Below are 16,701 nucleotides of genomic sequence, written 5' to 3' on the forward strand. Positions count from 1 at the left end.
ATGGAAGAGAGTCACTGAGGACATGGTTAATGCAGAGACCATAAATAAATTCGAGAGGCTTTGTGGTAGTGCACAGTACCTGTACAGTGCAAGCAGGTGATTTCCAATAGGTAATTATACATGCTTTCAACTTAGAGAAAGACTACAACTTTGTATGAGATGCCCTTTTAGCTGATATAAGACTGCTAAAGTGTACATACAGAAGCACAAAATGTCTAAAAGCAACCACTTAACATAATGGTCTGTGAAATGATGCTCAGTAATATACTTGAAAATGGTTCAGCAAGAAAATCCCTCTTCAATCAAAAATAAACAGCATTTTATAAAAGTTGTTAAATCAGTAATTCCAATCAAAGTCAAAAAGGTTTTGTCTATAAACTTTATTGCATTATCTAAGAAAATTCTGTTCAACTAACTATTTTACCAAATATTTTGTTTACATAATCCCATACTCTCATCAACCCCTTAATATTACATTATTTAGAAACAGTGCCTAGTGACATTATTTGCTCATAAAGTTCATCTTTTCTGCAAAATGCAAGTGGAATTTCTATATGGCAGTCCAAAAAAGGCATTTCCATTTTTTACAAATTATATTCACTGCTGTCACCCTCAACATTCATAATTCAATTATTTGTGACTACAACCATCTTGGAGGCAGAATGAGAAAGTACATGAATAAAATGTGCCCAAAGTCTTAAAATTACTTCAGTCCTTCATAACTATAGAACACTCAGAAGAATTCAAAAAATATGAAATCAATTATTACCAGTATCCACAGATCAAATGTTGTACGGGTTTTCTTTATCCACGTAATGAAAAACATGTTCCCATAAGCTTCTGAGACAAAATGAGGACTTGCATTAAATATCTGTAGCCATTATACGAGGAAGTGAAAAACGAGTTTCAACTACCCCAATTATACCTGAGCCTCGAGTTATAAGCCATACCTTCTAGCTCCTAAAAAAAATCCTTTTGGTGAGACTATAAAGAGCAAGGAGAAGTACATAATATCTAGAAGGATGGCTCATACTCACACATGGGCAAGGCCATAAACAATACGTACAACATAAGAATACACCGAAAACCAGGCTTGGTTAATCCTGATAAACAGATTAACCCATATACATAGTCCTTCCTCATATCCAAATCAGGAGTCAAGATGATAGAGACGGCATTACAAAATCCATCCTATGACACAGCAACTTCATGAAACAAAGCATTTTCCCTCTGGACTCAAGTTTCCATCAGCCTTCTCGATCTCCAAAATTACTTGCGTGAAAATATCATTTACAGCCTGAAATATAAAAGTAAATTATACCTTAATCTGAAATATATCTAGCTCTAATCATCTTTACAGCTTTACCTATTGATCTTTTCTACAGTCTGCTTTTTATTTTTATATCTTAAACTATGATACTAGATATTCCCTGATCTACGTTAATGCCATGCATAATCCAGATTCTTAACTCAACAAATTTCTAGTTTTTACATGAAAGCAAACACATCTTCAGATGGACAAAGCCATCAACATACTCCCTTAATCTTTCCAATACATAAATATAGCTAGCATATGGTAGTGCAAATACTATGGTGTTTTTAATGAGACACTTGGTTTACATAAAGATTTTTTTTTATACTTTGTCGCTGTCTCCCGTGTTAGCGAGGTAACGCAAGGAAACAGACGAAAGAATAGCCCAACCCACCGACATAAACAAGTATATACATAAACGCCCACACATGCACACGTACGTACCTATACATTTCAATGTATGCATACATATACATGCACGGACATACACATATATACACATGTACATATTCATACATGCTGCCTTCATCCATTCCCACCGCCACCCCGCCACACATGAAATGGCACCCCCCTCCCCACATGTGCGTGCGAGGTAGCACTAGGAAAAGACAACAAAAGTCACATTCATTCACACTCAGTCTCTAGCTGTCATGTGTAATGCACATAAAGATTTTTTTTTTTTCCCACTGTCTCCCGCGTTTGCGAAGGTAGCGCAAGGAAACAGACGAAAGAAATGGCCCAACCCACCCCCATACACATGTATATACATACGTCCACACACGCAAATATAAATACCTACACAGCTTTCCATGGTTTACCCCAGACGCTTCACATGCCCTGATTCAATCCCCTGACAGCACGTCAACCCCGGTATACCACATCGATCCAATTCACTCTATTCCTTGCCCTCCTTTCACCCTCCTGCATGTTCTGGCCCCGATCACACAAAATCTTTTTCACTCCATCTTTCCACCTCCAATTTGGTCTCCCACTTCTCCTCGTTCCCTCCACCTCCGACACATATATCCTCTTGGTCAATCTTTCCTCACTCATTCTCTCCATGTGCCCAAACCATTTCAAAACACCCTCTTCTGCTCTCTCAACCACGCTCTTTTTATTTCCACACATCTCTCTTACCCTTACGTTACTTACTCGATCAAACCACCTCACACCACACATTGTCCTCAAACATCTCATTTCCAGCACATCCATCCTCCTGCGCACAACTCTATCCATAGCCCACGGCTCGCAACCATACAACATTGTTGGAACCACTATTCCTTCAAACATACCCATAAAGATATCATACCATATATGATAAAAAAAGAGTATCAGCTTTCATTTAGTTTCAGTAAACTGACCTCATGCTGCTTGGCACTAGTTTCACGAAAGAGAGCCTTCCAAGTTTCTGCAACCTTGCGTCCTTCATCAGTGCTCACCACACGTTCCATATGAAGGTCAACTTTGTTGCCAACTAAAACAACAGGAACACTGGAAGGAAAAAATGCTGATGTAAAATAAGTACTTTAACCCCTTCTGAACTAGTCCAGCCATGGCACAAGCTGGAGGTTCACAAATGACTGGCTGGACCAGTTCATATGGTTACTGAACTTCTAACCCATCTATTATGCAAGCACCTTCTCCCACCTACTGGAAGGAGGTGCATTCATGAAACACAGGCAAAACATTAGTGGGGATGAATGGAGTCCCCTTATAACAGAAGCAGTTCAGCTAAGGTGAAAATATGCTTTTTCTTACTTCTGAGCCACTATTCTCCCTCCAGTAATGATTCACTCTCAATGAACAGACACAGTACTCAGATTCTGCTGTGGCAAATACTTTACAGCACTTAAACAAAAGGAATTTCGAGTTTAGAACAAGGACAAACCGAGAATTAAGTGTCAGGTAAAGTTGCTTCATTTATCATGGAAAAATCATTCATGAATGTCAAGGATAAACCACTTTGATGTTAAAGAAATTATCCACCAGTATTTGTCATAAACAAGGACAAACCACGAATTAAGTGTCAGGTAAAGTTGCTTCATTTACCATGGAAAAATCATTCAAGAGTGTCAAAGATAAACCACTTTGATGTATTAGTCATAAACAATTAGCCAATGCAAGCTATAATCTGTACAAGTTGAAGCATAGATGACTCTAACCAAACACAAAAAATGTTGAAGGAAGTGCATAAACAGTGCTTCTAAGCCAATCAGCAATTTGTTTAAATATTAGTATGATGTGATTGGGAATACCTGGTTTAAAAGGAGAGATATACATAAGTATACATATGTAAGTAGGAGAGATGGCCTAAGAGCATTACTAGATTACGTGTTAATTGATAGGCGTGTGAAAGAGAGACTTTTGGATATTAATGAGCTGAGAGGTGCAACAGGAAGGATGTATGATCATTATCTTGTGGAGGCGAAAGTGAAGATTTGTAGAGGTTTTCAGAAGAGAGAATGTTGGGGTGAAGAGAGTGATGAGCTTGGAAAGGAGACTTGTGTGAGAAAGTATCAGGAGAGACTGAGTGCAGAATGGAAAATGGTGAGAGCAAAGGACATAAGGGGAGTGGGGGAGGAATGGGATGTATTTAGGGAAGCAGTGATGGCTTGCGCAAAAGATGCTTCTGGCATGAGAAGCGTGGGAGGTGGGCAGATTGGAAAGGGTAGTGAGTGGGATGAAGATATAAGATTTTTAGTAAAAGATAAGAGAGAGGCATTTGGATGATTTTTGCAGGGAAATAGTGCAAATGACTGGGAGATGTATAAAAGAAAGGTGCAAGAGAAAAAGAAAAAGAGGGCAAATGAGAGTTGGGGTGAGAGTATCATTAAATTTTAGGGAGAATAAAAAGATGTTTTGGAAGATGAAAATGAAGTGCATAAGACAAGGGAACAAAAGGAAACATCAGTGAAGGGGGCTTATGGGGAGGTAATAACAAGTAGTGATGATGTGAGAAGGAGATGGAGTGAGTATTTTGAAGGTTTGTTGAATGTGTTAGATGATAGATTGGCAGATATAGGGTGTTTTGGTCGAGGTGGTGTGCGAATTGAGAGGGTTAGGGAGAATGATTTCGTAAACAGACAAAAGGTAGTAAAAGCTTTGTGGAAGATGAAAGCCGGCAAGGCAGCAGGTTTGGATGGTATTGCAGTGGAATTTTTTAAAAAAAGGGGGTGACCGTGTTGTTGACTGGATGGTAAGGATATTCAGTGTTTGTATGACTCATGGTCAGGTGCCTGAGGACTGGCGGAATGCATGCATAGTGCCATTGTACAAAGGCAAAGGGGATAAGGGTGAGTGCTCAAATTACTGAGGTAAAAGTTTGTTGAGTATTCCTGGGAAATTAATGGGAAGGTATTGATTGAGAGGGTGAAAGCATGTACAGTGCATCAGATTGGGGAAGAGCAGTGTGGTTTCAGAGGTGGTAGAGGATGTGTGGATCAGGTGTTTGCTTTGAAGAATGTATGTGAGAAATACTTAGAAAAACCAAAGGATTTGTATGTAGCATTTATGGATCTGGAGAAGGAATATGATAAGAGTTGATAGAGATGCTCTGTGGAAAGTATTAAGAATATATGGTGTTTGAGGCAAGTTGCTAGAAGCAGTGAAAAGTTTTTCTCGAGGATGTAAGGCATGTGTACCAGTAGGAAGAGAGGAAAGTGATTGGTTCTTATTGAATGGTGGTATGCAGCAGGAGTGTGTGATGTCTCATTGGCTGTTTAATTTGTTTATGGATGGGGTCGTTAGGGAGGTGAATGTAACAGTTTTGGAGAGAGGGGAAAGTATGCAGTCTGTTGTGGATGAGAGGACTAGGGAAGTGGGTCAGTTGTTGTTTGCTGATGATACAGCACTGGTGGCTGATTTGGGTAAGAAACTGCAGAAGCTAGTGACTAAGTTTGGTAAAGTGTGTGAAAAAAGAAAGCTGAGAGTAATTGTGAATAAGAGCAAGATTAGTAGGGTTGAGGGACAAGTCAATCAGGAGGTAAGTTTGAATGGAGAAAAACTGGAGGAAGTGAAATGTTTTAGATATCTGGGAGTGTTTGGCAGCAGATGGAACCATGGAAGCGGAAGTGAGTCACAGGGTGGGGGAGGGGTGAAAGTTCTGGGAGCGTTGAAAAATGTGTGGAAGGCGAGAACATTATCTCCGAAAGCAAAATTGGGGAATGTTTGAAGGAATAGTGGTACCAACAATGTTATATGGTTGCGAGACGTGGGCTATAAAAAGAGTTGTGCGGAGGAGGGTGGATGTGTTGGAAATGAGATCGAGTAAGTAATGAAAGGGTAAGAGAGATGTGTGGTAATAAAAAGAATGTGGTTGAGAGAGCAGAAGAGGGTGTTCTGAAATGGTTTGGTCACATGGAGAGAAAGAGTGAGGAAAGACTGGCAAAGAGGATATATGTGTCAGAGATGTAGGGAATGAGGAGAAGTGGGAGACCAAATAATAGGCGGAAGGATGAAGTGAAAAAGATTTTGGGCGATCGGGGCCTGAACATTAAGGAGGGTGAAAGGCATGCAAGGAATAGAGTAAATTGGAATGATGTGGTATACCTTGGTTGATGAGCTGTCAATGGATTGAACAAGGGCACGTGGAGCGTCTGGGGTAAACCATGGAAAGTTTTGTGGGGCCTGAATGTGGAAAGGGAGCTGTGGTTTCAGTGCATTATACATGACAGCTAGAGACTGAGTGTGAACAAATGTGGTCTTTGTTGTCTTTTCCTAGTGCTACTTCACGCACATGTGTGGGGAGGGGGTTGTCATTTCATGTGTGGCTGGGTTGCGACGGGAATGAAAGAGCGCAGCAAGTATGAATTATGTACATGTGTATATATGTGTATGTGCATGTGTGGACGTGTATGTGTATACATGTGTATGTGGGTGGGTTGGGCCATTCTTTCGACTGTTTCCTTGCGCTATCTCGCTAACGTGGGAGACAGCGACAAAGTATAATAAATAAATAAATCATTAGTATGATGTAGTTCAAATATCAGCATGATGTAAAGTTACACTGCTCCCCTTTTCTCAGTGGGTGCACTTTGGATAATTCATGCATTCCTTTACACATCTATTATGATTGTACATAATGTTAAGTTTAATGAACATGTTTTGCACAACAGCTTCAAATGACCTCTGGTATCTTCATCCCCTAAAGGAAACTTGAACAAAGAGGACTATACTGATAATCAAGGCTAAAGATGCCAATGTGAATTTGTTGAAACTGGTGACAAAGCATCAGAAATGGTCTTCTGACAATATGCAATAGGGTCTCGACTAGTCATTTTCCATCAGGCTCACACAACCAGCAGATAGCATTTTACAGAACCTAACTGTACAACATGGAGGTACATCTATACGAATATAGTGGATATGAGTGTGCACTTTCATATAACATACAAACCCCCAACAGCCAGGATTGATTCCAGGACCCCTACATGGTAGGCAGGAGCACTACCACTAGGCTATGATTGCCCCTAACATAGTATCTGAAATCATTTCCCTATTAGGGGTGATCATAGCCTAGCAGAAGTGCTCCCACCTGCTACACAGGGGCCCCACGTTCGATCCTGGCTGTTGGAGGTTTGTATGTTATATCAAAGTGGGGGAGGGAGCGAAAGTTCTGGAAGCGTTGAAGAATGTGTGGAAGGTGAGAATATTATCTCAGAGAGCAAAAATGGGTATGTTTGAAGGAATAATGGTTCCAACAATGACATATGGTTGTGCAGAGGAGGGTGAATGTGTTGGAAATGAAATGTTTGAGGACAATATGTGGTGTGAGGTGGTTTGATCAAGTAAGTAGTGAGAGGGATGTATGGTAATAGAGTGTGGGTGAGAGAGCAGAAGAGGGTGTATTGAAATGGTTTGGACATATGGAGAGAATGAGTGAGGAAAGATTTAGAAAGAGGTGGAGGGAAAAAAGAGAAGTGAGAGACCAAATTGGAGGTGGAAGGATGGAGTGAAAAAAATTTTGAGTGATCAGGGCCTGAACATACAGGAGGGAGAAAGGCATGCAAGGAATAGAGTGAAATGGAACAATGTGGTATACCGGGGTCAACGTCCTGTCAATGGATTGAACCAGGGCATGTGAAGCATCTGGGGTAAACCATGGAAAGGTCTGTGGGGCCTGGAGGTGTTGAAAGGGAGCTGTGGTTTTTGTGCATTACAAATGACAACTACAGACTAAGTGTGAACAAATGTGGCCTTTTTGTCTTTTCCTGGTGCTACCTCACTGGAGGGGAGGGGAGGGGGGATGCTGTTTCCTGTGTGGTGGGGTTGCAACGGAATGGATGAAAGCAGCAAGTATGAACATGTAAATGTGTATAAATGTACATGTCTGTGGATGTATATGTACGTGTATGGGCATTTATATATATACATATGTGTATGTGGGTATGAGTTTGTTGAGTATTCCTGGGACATTATATGGGAGGGCATTGCTTGAGAGGGTAAAGGCATATACAGAGCATCAGATTGGGGAAAAGCAATGTGGTTTCAGAAGTGGCAGAGGATGTGTGGATCAGGTGTTTGCTTTGAAGAATGAATGTGAGAAATACTTAGAAAAACAGATGGATTTGTATGTAGCATTTATGGATCTGGAGAAGGCATATGATAAGGCTGATAGAGATGCTTTGTGGAAGATTTTAAGAGTATATGGTGTGGGAGGGAAGTTGCTAAAAGCAGAGAAAAGGTTTTACCAAGGATGGAAGCATGTGTAAGTGTAGGAAGAGAGGAAAGTGACTATTTCCCAGTGAATGGAAATAATATAAGTAAACATAAATATTACACTTGGTCGTACATTCACCAGTGCTAACGGCTTGGTGCGTATGATAGTGACTGTTAAACAATATCCTGGCATTGTGTACATCGCAGCATCTTTCTCAATTCTCACTCTCGGTTAACATTCAGTAAGCATGCATTATTAAAGCGAATCCAATGAATTTTTGAGCTAGATTACGCAGTTTTTCATTAAACCCCAAAGAACATGATGAGCAAGAAGAAAATCCCATCACAAGTTGATGGATCTGGCAAGAAGTCAAGGAAGACGCTCAATTAGGAACTGAGAAAAAGATAATCACCCAATATGAAGGGGGAAAAAGTTAATGTGATTGCACGTGATCTATAATTGTCCCATTTGATGGTCTCCACATCTTAAAGGAGAAACAAAAAATACATGAAGCAGTGACAGGTTCAGCAAGTATGAAGTCTATGATAACTACAAAGCAACAACAACAGCCCATCCACAAAACTGTAAAAATGTTGATGCTGTGGATGGAAGATCAAATTAAAAAATGTGTACCACTAAGCTTACTAACAATTCAGGAGAAGGTTGGAGGTCTTTTTGAGACTTTGAAGGAGCGAGTGGAAGAGGATTATATGGAGAACCTCACAGCAAGTCAAGGAGTGAGTGGGAGAGGATTATATGGAGAACCTCACAAGTCATGGTTGGTTCAATGGATCTAAAAGAAGATACAGCTTGCACAATGTTCGAGTCACAAGTGAAGCAGCAAGTGCTGATGAAGGAGCTGCCAAAAGTTTCACTGAAAGTTTGGATAAGTCAATCTACGAACTAAAGAAACTTAAAGGTAAAAAGACACTATAGCATCACATAATAAAACTGATTATCATGTGATAATCATGATAGACACTGAGTAGGATAAAAGAATGCTCTACAAGTACTCAAATTCTACATGCCATGCTGACATACGTCCGACTTACGTCCATTTCGAGATCCAACCAGTTGGTCAGAACGGAACTCGGACGTATGCCGGGGAGCATCTGTACTCTGTAAACTCACGTGACTTTGCCCATCATGTCAAGAATCTTATCATAAATGACTTTTGCCACTTCAAATGACTTCTCTGAAGTAATGGAGTACACAAGAACATAACCATGGATATCCATGGAGTACTGTGCAGGGAAGATGCTATACTCATCTTGACCAGCTGTGTCTACTAGTTCCAATCCATAGTCTTGTCCTCTTATCTGCAAAAAAGATCAAAAAGGGGTTCACAGAATCTACAATCTTCTTGTCATGCAACTGGAAGAAATATTCATAAAAAAACATACAAATTACATTTTTAAACTTTCTGTAAGTAAAAATAGTTTTCAAGACAGGCAAGACTAGATCATTCATGGATATAATAGCAAAGGAGAAAAGGAAATATGCTTTCCCCAACTGAAAAGTTCCTTAGGGGCAATCATAATGGCAAACAACTAAGCTGACTGTACACATATTATCATGATCCACATCATCCTTATAAATTAAAACAAATATGAAATATCCACTTCTATCAATTAAAACAGCCTTTTGGCCATTATAAATCTGTCCATATATATCTCTGATGCCTATTCCATCCCAGAACTCCCATTAAGGATGTCTCCATGGCAAGAGTCTCCACTTATCCCCTTTCTCCTTTCATGCCTCACTTGCATACACCATTCCACGTATTCTTTCACCATTTGTCTCTCTTCAGTAATGTATTTAATTTGTCAACACTCTAATTTTACTCTAAATGATAAAAAGTACATACACATATTGAAAGCAAATTCATAATTATGACTAAAATCAACCTAAGGCTTAATGAGCCTGTATCACTCAGATGGCTAAAATGGATGGCAGTCATATTGGATGTCAGAGCAGCAAAAAATGAAAAAAGTTGTTAGAGGACCAAACATCCCTCATTTTTGTAAAGTTATGGTTCAATCTGCCTAGTAGCCTCTAACAAGATTTTTGAGATTTGTGCCCATCAAGAGATAACAATTACATTTCAATGATGAACTTTAACAGCAATTATATGAAAGAAATACATTCTTACATATCAAAATTCCATATAGATTGCTTATCAATTGTTGATCTGAATGGTACGGACTATAATTGTTTATGTTTCGATCACTCAAGGCCACAAGTGGTGTATGTCTGTAAAGCACACTCTGAATTTCTCCTATCTAGCCACTCCCAGGTCCTCTTATTCTTTTTATCCCTTTCACTTAAGCATAAAATACCAAATAAAGTTACTGTCTTCTCTATAACCAAGTTAAGAGCTGTATGGTCAGTATGATTCTGATGAAGCAGCAAATCAACAGCTGAGCAGTATTGCTCATGTGACTGATTTCATCAGTGTTCATCCAGCGATGAGCCACCAAAATCAAGTTCCTGGAGAAAATTCACCATAAAAAGTGTTCATATGACACTGGTAACATTCAGTTCACTGAAGTCACCTCAACCTTTACTAGTTTCATTTATATTTTTTTTTTATTATTTACTTGTGCCTACAGACTGATTTATCCGAGTTTTTACTGCATAGGACAGCGAAGAATTGGCCCAACCCCCCCCATACATGTAAGCAACATCCTGGAAGGAGCCCAATATAGCATTGTTAAAAACTGTCCTGAGACCCAGAGCTTCACAGCTTGATTCATCAGACGACGTCTAGACCCTGCTATAAAAGCTCAATGAAGCTTATTCTATGCATCTGCAACGCTTATCAGACCCTCCTGAATGTTAGGCCGATCAACATCAAAATCCTTTTCTCCCATCTTTCCAAGAAGTTTGGCTCACGCTCTTCGTCCCGTGCTCGACAATATATCCCTGCCCAAGTGCTTTCTCTTTTCTCCTGCCCAAACCATTTAACACCCCTTCTCTCCACAAACACTACTCTTTTATTATTACCAAAAATCTTATTTACTATGTTGCTTTTTTTTCAAACCACATTCAAATTCCCATTTCATACTACAACACTGCTTCAGCAAACCATCTCTCCACACTAATCAAATGGAGCCCACCTCCAACAGACCATGTTGTTCTAGGACTCTTACTATTCTTCAAACAACCGATTTTTGCCTCTTCCGATAATGACCTGTTCCGAACTGCTTTCCACCATTTTTCAAGGCAGTCCCAAATTTACCCCCCTCCCACCCTATATTCTTTATTCCGCCTTCATGGTTCTCCTGAAGACCACTCCTCAGAACAAAACACTTCACTTCTCCCCTCTCACCATCGAACTAACCTCCAAATTGACTGCCCTCCCTAAATGACCTATTACCTTTCCTATTGACATTTACTCTTAACTTTCTTCTTCACACTTTACCAAACTCCGTCACACTTCTGCAGTTTCCAACCATGATCCGCCACAGGTTCATCCATTTCTTACACCTGATTCACTTAACTCTCTCGTATAATTCAAGTACTCAAAGATTGTTGCCGCTTTTCCAAAACTTTCGATGTTACATTTTTACCCCACTCATAACAAAATAAAAACATCGGACTAGCCACCTGCTGCAAACCCTTACATTAAAAAACAAAAAATTTCCTTCTTTACTTTACATCTTAAACCTCGATTAAATTTTTTAACCTTCTTAAACAATCCTCCACACAATTTCTTAATACCTCACAGGCATCTCCAAATCAATAAATATGCTTCCAGACATAATGTATACAATCCATTGCTTTCTAGATTCTCGAAACATTCTTCAATACACACTATCCAACTCTTACCACTCTAAACACTATGCACTTAGCCCAATTAGCTTCGTACATGCTTACCCTCATATCAATACTCCCATATATTCCAGGAATACTAACATACTTCAGTAAATAGATTATTAATAAACCATTCTGAAAAAATCAACATTCCTGCATGTTGCAAGCTTTAGCGCAACACCCAACGAGGACGTCCAGGGGTTACATACATTAAAACTTACAACCGTCAACAATACAGTCACCCCCTTTTTTAACAAATTCCACTGCAATACCATCCAAACCTGCTGCCTTGCCGGCTTTCATCTTCCGCAAAGCTTTTACTACCTCTTCTCTGTTTACCAAATCATTTTCCCTAACCCTCTCACTTTGCACACCACCTCGACCCAAACACCCTATATCTGCCACTCTGTCATCAGACACATTCAACAAACCTTCAAAATACTCATTCCATCTCCTTCTCACATCACCACTACTTGTTATCACCTCCCCATTTACGCCCTTTACTGAAGTTCCCATTTGCTCCCTTGTCTTACGCACCCTATTTACCTCCTTCCAGAACATCTTTTTATTCTCCCTAAAATTTACTGATAGTCTCTCACCCCAACTCTCATTTGCCCTTTTTTTCACCTCTTGCACCTTTCTCTTGACCTCCTGTCTCTTTCTTTTATACTTCTCCCACTCAATTGCATTTTTTCCCTGCAGACTTAAGTGCAAATAACTCCATGGGAGGGCCTAACAAGACTAAAATATCCTGCATTATTTAACTTTCATTGAAGTGACTGGCTGTAGAGCTTGGATGGTCAACAATGCCTATGAGCCAAGAATCTGGAATGGAGCTCTGTGCTAAGGATGTTGTCTAAAAATGGACAACCTGCAAGCAGCCATAGATAGTTTCCCACAGGCAGCTTGCCTGCTGACAGCTTGCCTTTAAAAAGGTTGATGAGAGCTTATTGAAAATAGCATGCTGGCAAACAGCTTATCAGGAACAGCTTGCCTGTAAAAGCTTGTTGATAGACAGCTCAACAATCAAAGGTACAACTGCCTTGGTATAAGGAAGGTTAGTGATGGCAACATGGTGAGCTAGCACTGTGGTGGTTATAAGGTTCCCCCACGACCCAGGGTGCTGTCTTTTCTTCCTGCCATACCCATGAGTGGGTTGCTAGCATTCAATTCACAAACACTAACTCTATCTATCAAGTAACATGAAAAGATGTATTTCATATGATTTTTTTTTTTCAATCATATTTCAAATTTCCTCCACTTTTATAAATACAACTGGAGCTACACCAAAACAAAGTTTCTCCAACACTGAATCGAAATGGTGCCACCAGTCAAGAAGGGACCTGGTTGGTTCCTAGGCTCTTTGACTATCATCAGGCAACTGGGACCCACCTCAACTCTAACTGACACTGTCCCTAAACCTGGCTCTTTCTCCATCCATATCTGCAACATCTGCAGTCCCAAATCTAACTCCCCTCAGCTTACCTATATTTGTTTAATTCCTCCCCTGATATGTGTCTCTTAAATGAAGCCCAACTGTACTACAAGAACACCCACTTCCTGTCTCCTGGATCTTAAGCCTCCAAACTTTAGAGTCATCTGGCTCAAAACGTTTACCATTTCCAACTTTACTTTAGCGTTTTTCTGTATTCCCCTTGAACTCCATGATTCATGGTGTGATTCAATCCTTTCTTTACATCCATTCACTAAAACTCTCGGTACTAAATATTTCAATGTACACCACAAAGAGTGGTTGGGTATTATTGAGAATTGTCCAAGAGGAGATGGGTTTCATTTTTGTTTCCACTCTCTGATAATCCAGAACAAAAATTAATCCAGTGACTGTGGCTGCTGGAAATGTGTAACCCCAGTATGGCACTTTAAAAAAAAAAAAAAATCGATAATATTTTGGCTTTAACATTCAAAAGTTATTTTTTCTGAAACACATATTGTATAACCAAATAAGAAAAAGTTTTACATATGAGTATGGAGGCCTTCCCAAATAAAAAGTACATACTGAAACTCTCAGTTACACAATGTATCCTCGTTTCACCAAAATATATGCAACTAGGACATGTTAGGCTTCATCTCCGCATGGTTACCCTGCAGGTGAAAAGTCACCTTTGGTGAGGATGTATAATCATCATTCAGTGAAAAGAGTACAATTTAATGATGAATAAGCAATCAAAAAAAATCCAACATTTTCCTGCTGTTGCACTGCTTTGAAGCTGCAAGAGCCCAAAGAGGAGGTCCAGGGGTTACATAACTACAACTAAAAACTGAGCAATTACATTATAATTCTGCAATTTCCAATTACATGTATCCAATATTAACATATATCAGAAATATGCCAATAAACACAAAGAAAGATGAAAAATGAAAAGTCCCAAGGGTTACAATTCTTCAGATTTGTCGCTCTTGCAATCTGTCATATGCCACTCATTGAAACCTATGTCTTAACTGGGGTTACTTTCCTGAACAAAAAATATGCTGTTCCTGAAAAACCTTACCTCACTGGTAAGTGAGAAGGAATATGTTAATCTGAGAAATTGTGGAGTACCATTAAAGCGAAATGCTTTTAATCTCTTAACTCCTCTACACAGATATTTATGCAAGCTGGACAACTCCAGAGGTAAATATACACACTTAAGTTCACACTTTTATTTCAAAGCTCCCCAGTGAGCCTGGTTGGCCGCTATGGTGGCAGTGTGCAATAATTTCACCTCACCACAGTTACTCATCCTCCAGCTAGGCCAATGACAGAACATTCTTATGAGTTTTCTAGGAAGGAAACTCAGCAGCTCTTAGCTACTTTTAGAGGACCAAGACGATGATCCTGAATTACTTGATGATGATTTGTCTGTACATCATGTGGGGAGTCATTTCATGAAAAATGACTCTTCCAGCACTTTCAGATGACCAAGGTGAGACAGGTGTTTCTGGCAAAAGTATAGGCAATGCTGACTGTGCCACATAACATTAAAACCACATCTGACTGGTGCAGCTGGTGATTTTAAACTTTTATACTTTTGCTGTTATGAAAAATTATCAATGAATCGCATCAATTGTAACTAGATAAAAATTATCATATCAGATAAAAAATATCAACTTAAAAATCACTTTTTCAGCATAAATAAAACACAACAAAAACATGCACATTTTTAACTCGTTTGAAACTCTAGCCTTCCCAGCAAATTCTATCCCACAGTGCTGAAACATCTACAGAGCTTCTAAACATTACCTGAGTGAAGCTAATGGATAAAATATACCTCTAAAGACACATTTTCATGGTCATAGGGATATCTTTGAAATTGCTTCATTCGGTACAGTTTCCATGCAACTTAAGTCTGATACTCATAGGACATTCTACTTTGGGAACAAAGGGGTCAAAAATCAACAAAGTCAATGAAAACCTTACCTAACTGACAGTGCAGAAAGCTATGCTGATCTGGAAAAGTGTGAAATATAAAAGTTGGGAAAACTTAAAATTCAAAAGAACAAACAAAAACTTTACCTAAACTGATACTGGGTAGGGTTATGCTTAACTACAAAAATGTGATGGAACAAAATGTAAAAAAAATTTCAAGATTTAATAGACCCCATGAAAACCTTACGTAAGTGACAGTAGGGACACCTAGCCCGATCTCGGAAAATGTGGATATTTTTCAATTTTAGCCAAGATGGCTCAAGCAGCAGAGGCCCTAAGCAAGGTCGACGTGCTGTCAATGGATTGAATCAGGGCATGTGAAGTGTCTGGGGTAAACCATGGAAAGTTGTGTGGGGCCTGGATGTGGAAAGGGAGCTGTGGTTTCGGGCATTATTGCATGACAGCTAGAGACTGAGTGTGAACGAATGGGGCCTTTGTTGTCTTTTCCTAGCGCTACCTCGCACACATGAGAGGGGGAAGGGGATGTTATTCCATGTGTGGCGAGGCGGCGATGGGAATGAATAAAGGCAGACAGTGTGAATTGTGTGCATGTGTATATATGTATGTGTCTGTGTGTGTATATATATGTGTACATTGAGATGTATGGGTATGTATATTTGCCTGTGTGGACGTGTATGTATATACATGTGTATTGGGGTGGGTTGGGCCATTTATTTCGTCTGTTTCCTTGCGCTACCTCGCAAACGCGGGAGACAGCGACAAAGCAAAATAAATAAAATAAAATAAATAAATATATATATCATAGGGTGGGGGAGGGGGCGAAAATTCTGGGAGCCTTGAAGAATGTGTGGAAGTCGAGAACATTATCTCCGAAAGCAAAAATGGGTATGTTTGAAGGAATAGTGGTTCCAACGATGTTGTTCGGTTGCGAGGCGTGGGCTATGGATAGAGTTGTGTGCAGGAGGGTGGATGTGCTGGAAATGAGATGTTTGAGGACAATATGTGGTGTGAGGTGGTCTGATCAAGTAAGTAATGTAAGGGTAAGAGAGATGTGTGGAAATAAAAAGAGTGTGGTTGAGAGAGCAGAAGACGGTGTTTTGAAATGGTTTGGTCACATGGAGAGAATGAGTGGGGAAAGATTGACCAATAGGATATATGTGTCAGAGGTGGAGGGAACGAGAAGTGGGAGACCAAATTGGAGGTGGACAGATGGAGTGAAAGAGATTTTGAGTGATCGGGGCCTGAACATGCAGCAGGGTGAAAGGCGTGCAAGGAATAGAGTGAATTGGATCGATGTGGTATACCGTGGTCGACGTGCTGTCAGTGGATTGAACCAGGGCATGTGAAGCGTCTGGGGTAAACCAGGGAAAGTTCTGTGGGGCCTGGATGTGGAAAGGGAGCTGTGGTTTCGGTGCATTATTACATGACAGCTAGAGACTGAGTGTGAGTGAATGGGGCCTTTGTTGTCTTTTCCTAGCGCTACGTCGCACATTGGGGGGGAGGGGGTTGTTATTCCATGTGTGGTGA

At 39.9% G+C, this 16,701-nt stretch overlaps 1 protein-coding gene across 1 annotated transcript in view; it reads right to left on the reverse strand.

Moving 5' to 3' along the window:
- Window positions 1-365: 365 nt before the first annotated feature.
- Window positions 366-16,701, reverse strand: part of Rheb (Ras homolog enriched in brain) — a 32,994-nt gene continuing 16,658 nt past the window's right edge. The window contains exons 3-5 of the mRNA XM_071685403.1: window positions 9,102-9,289; window positions 2,674-2,803; window positions 366-1,297 (exon numbers count right to left, since the gene is read on the reverse strand). Coding sequence (XP_071541504.1) covers window positions 1,208-1,297; window positions 2,674-2,803; window positions 9,102-9,289 — 408 coding nt within the window. The 3' untranslated portion in view covers window positions 366-1,207. The remainder of the gene's footprint in view (window positions 1,298-2,673; window positions 2,804-9,101; window positions 9,290-16,701) is intronic.

The sequence above is a fragment of the Panulirus ornatus genome, chromosome 40 (genome assembly GCF_036320965.1).
Source record: "Panulirus ornatus isolate Po-2019 chromosome 40, ASM3632096v1, whole genome shotgun sequence".
Taxonomy (NCBI): Eukaryota; Metazoa; Arthropoda; class Malacostraca; order Decapoda; family Palinuridae; genus Panulirus; species Panulirus ornatus.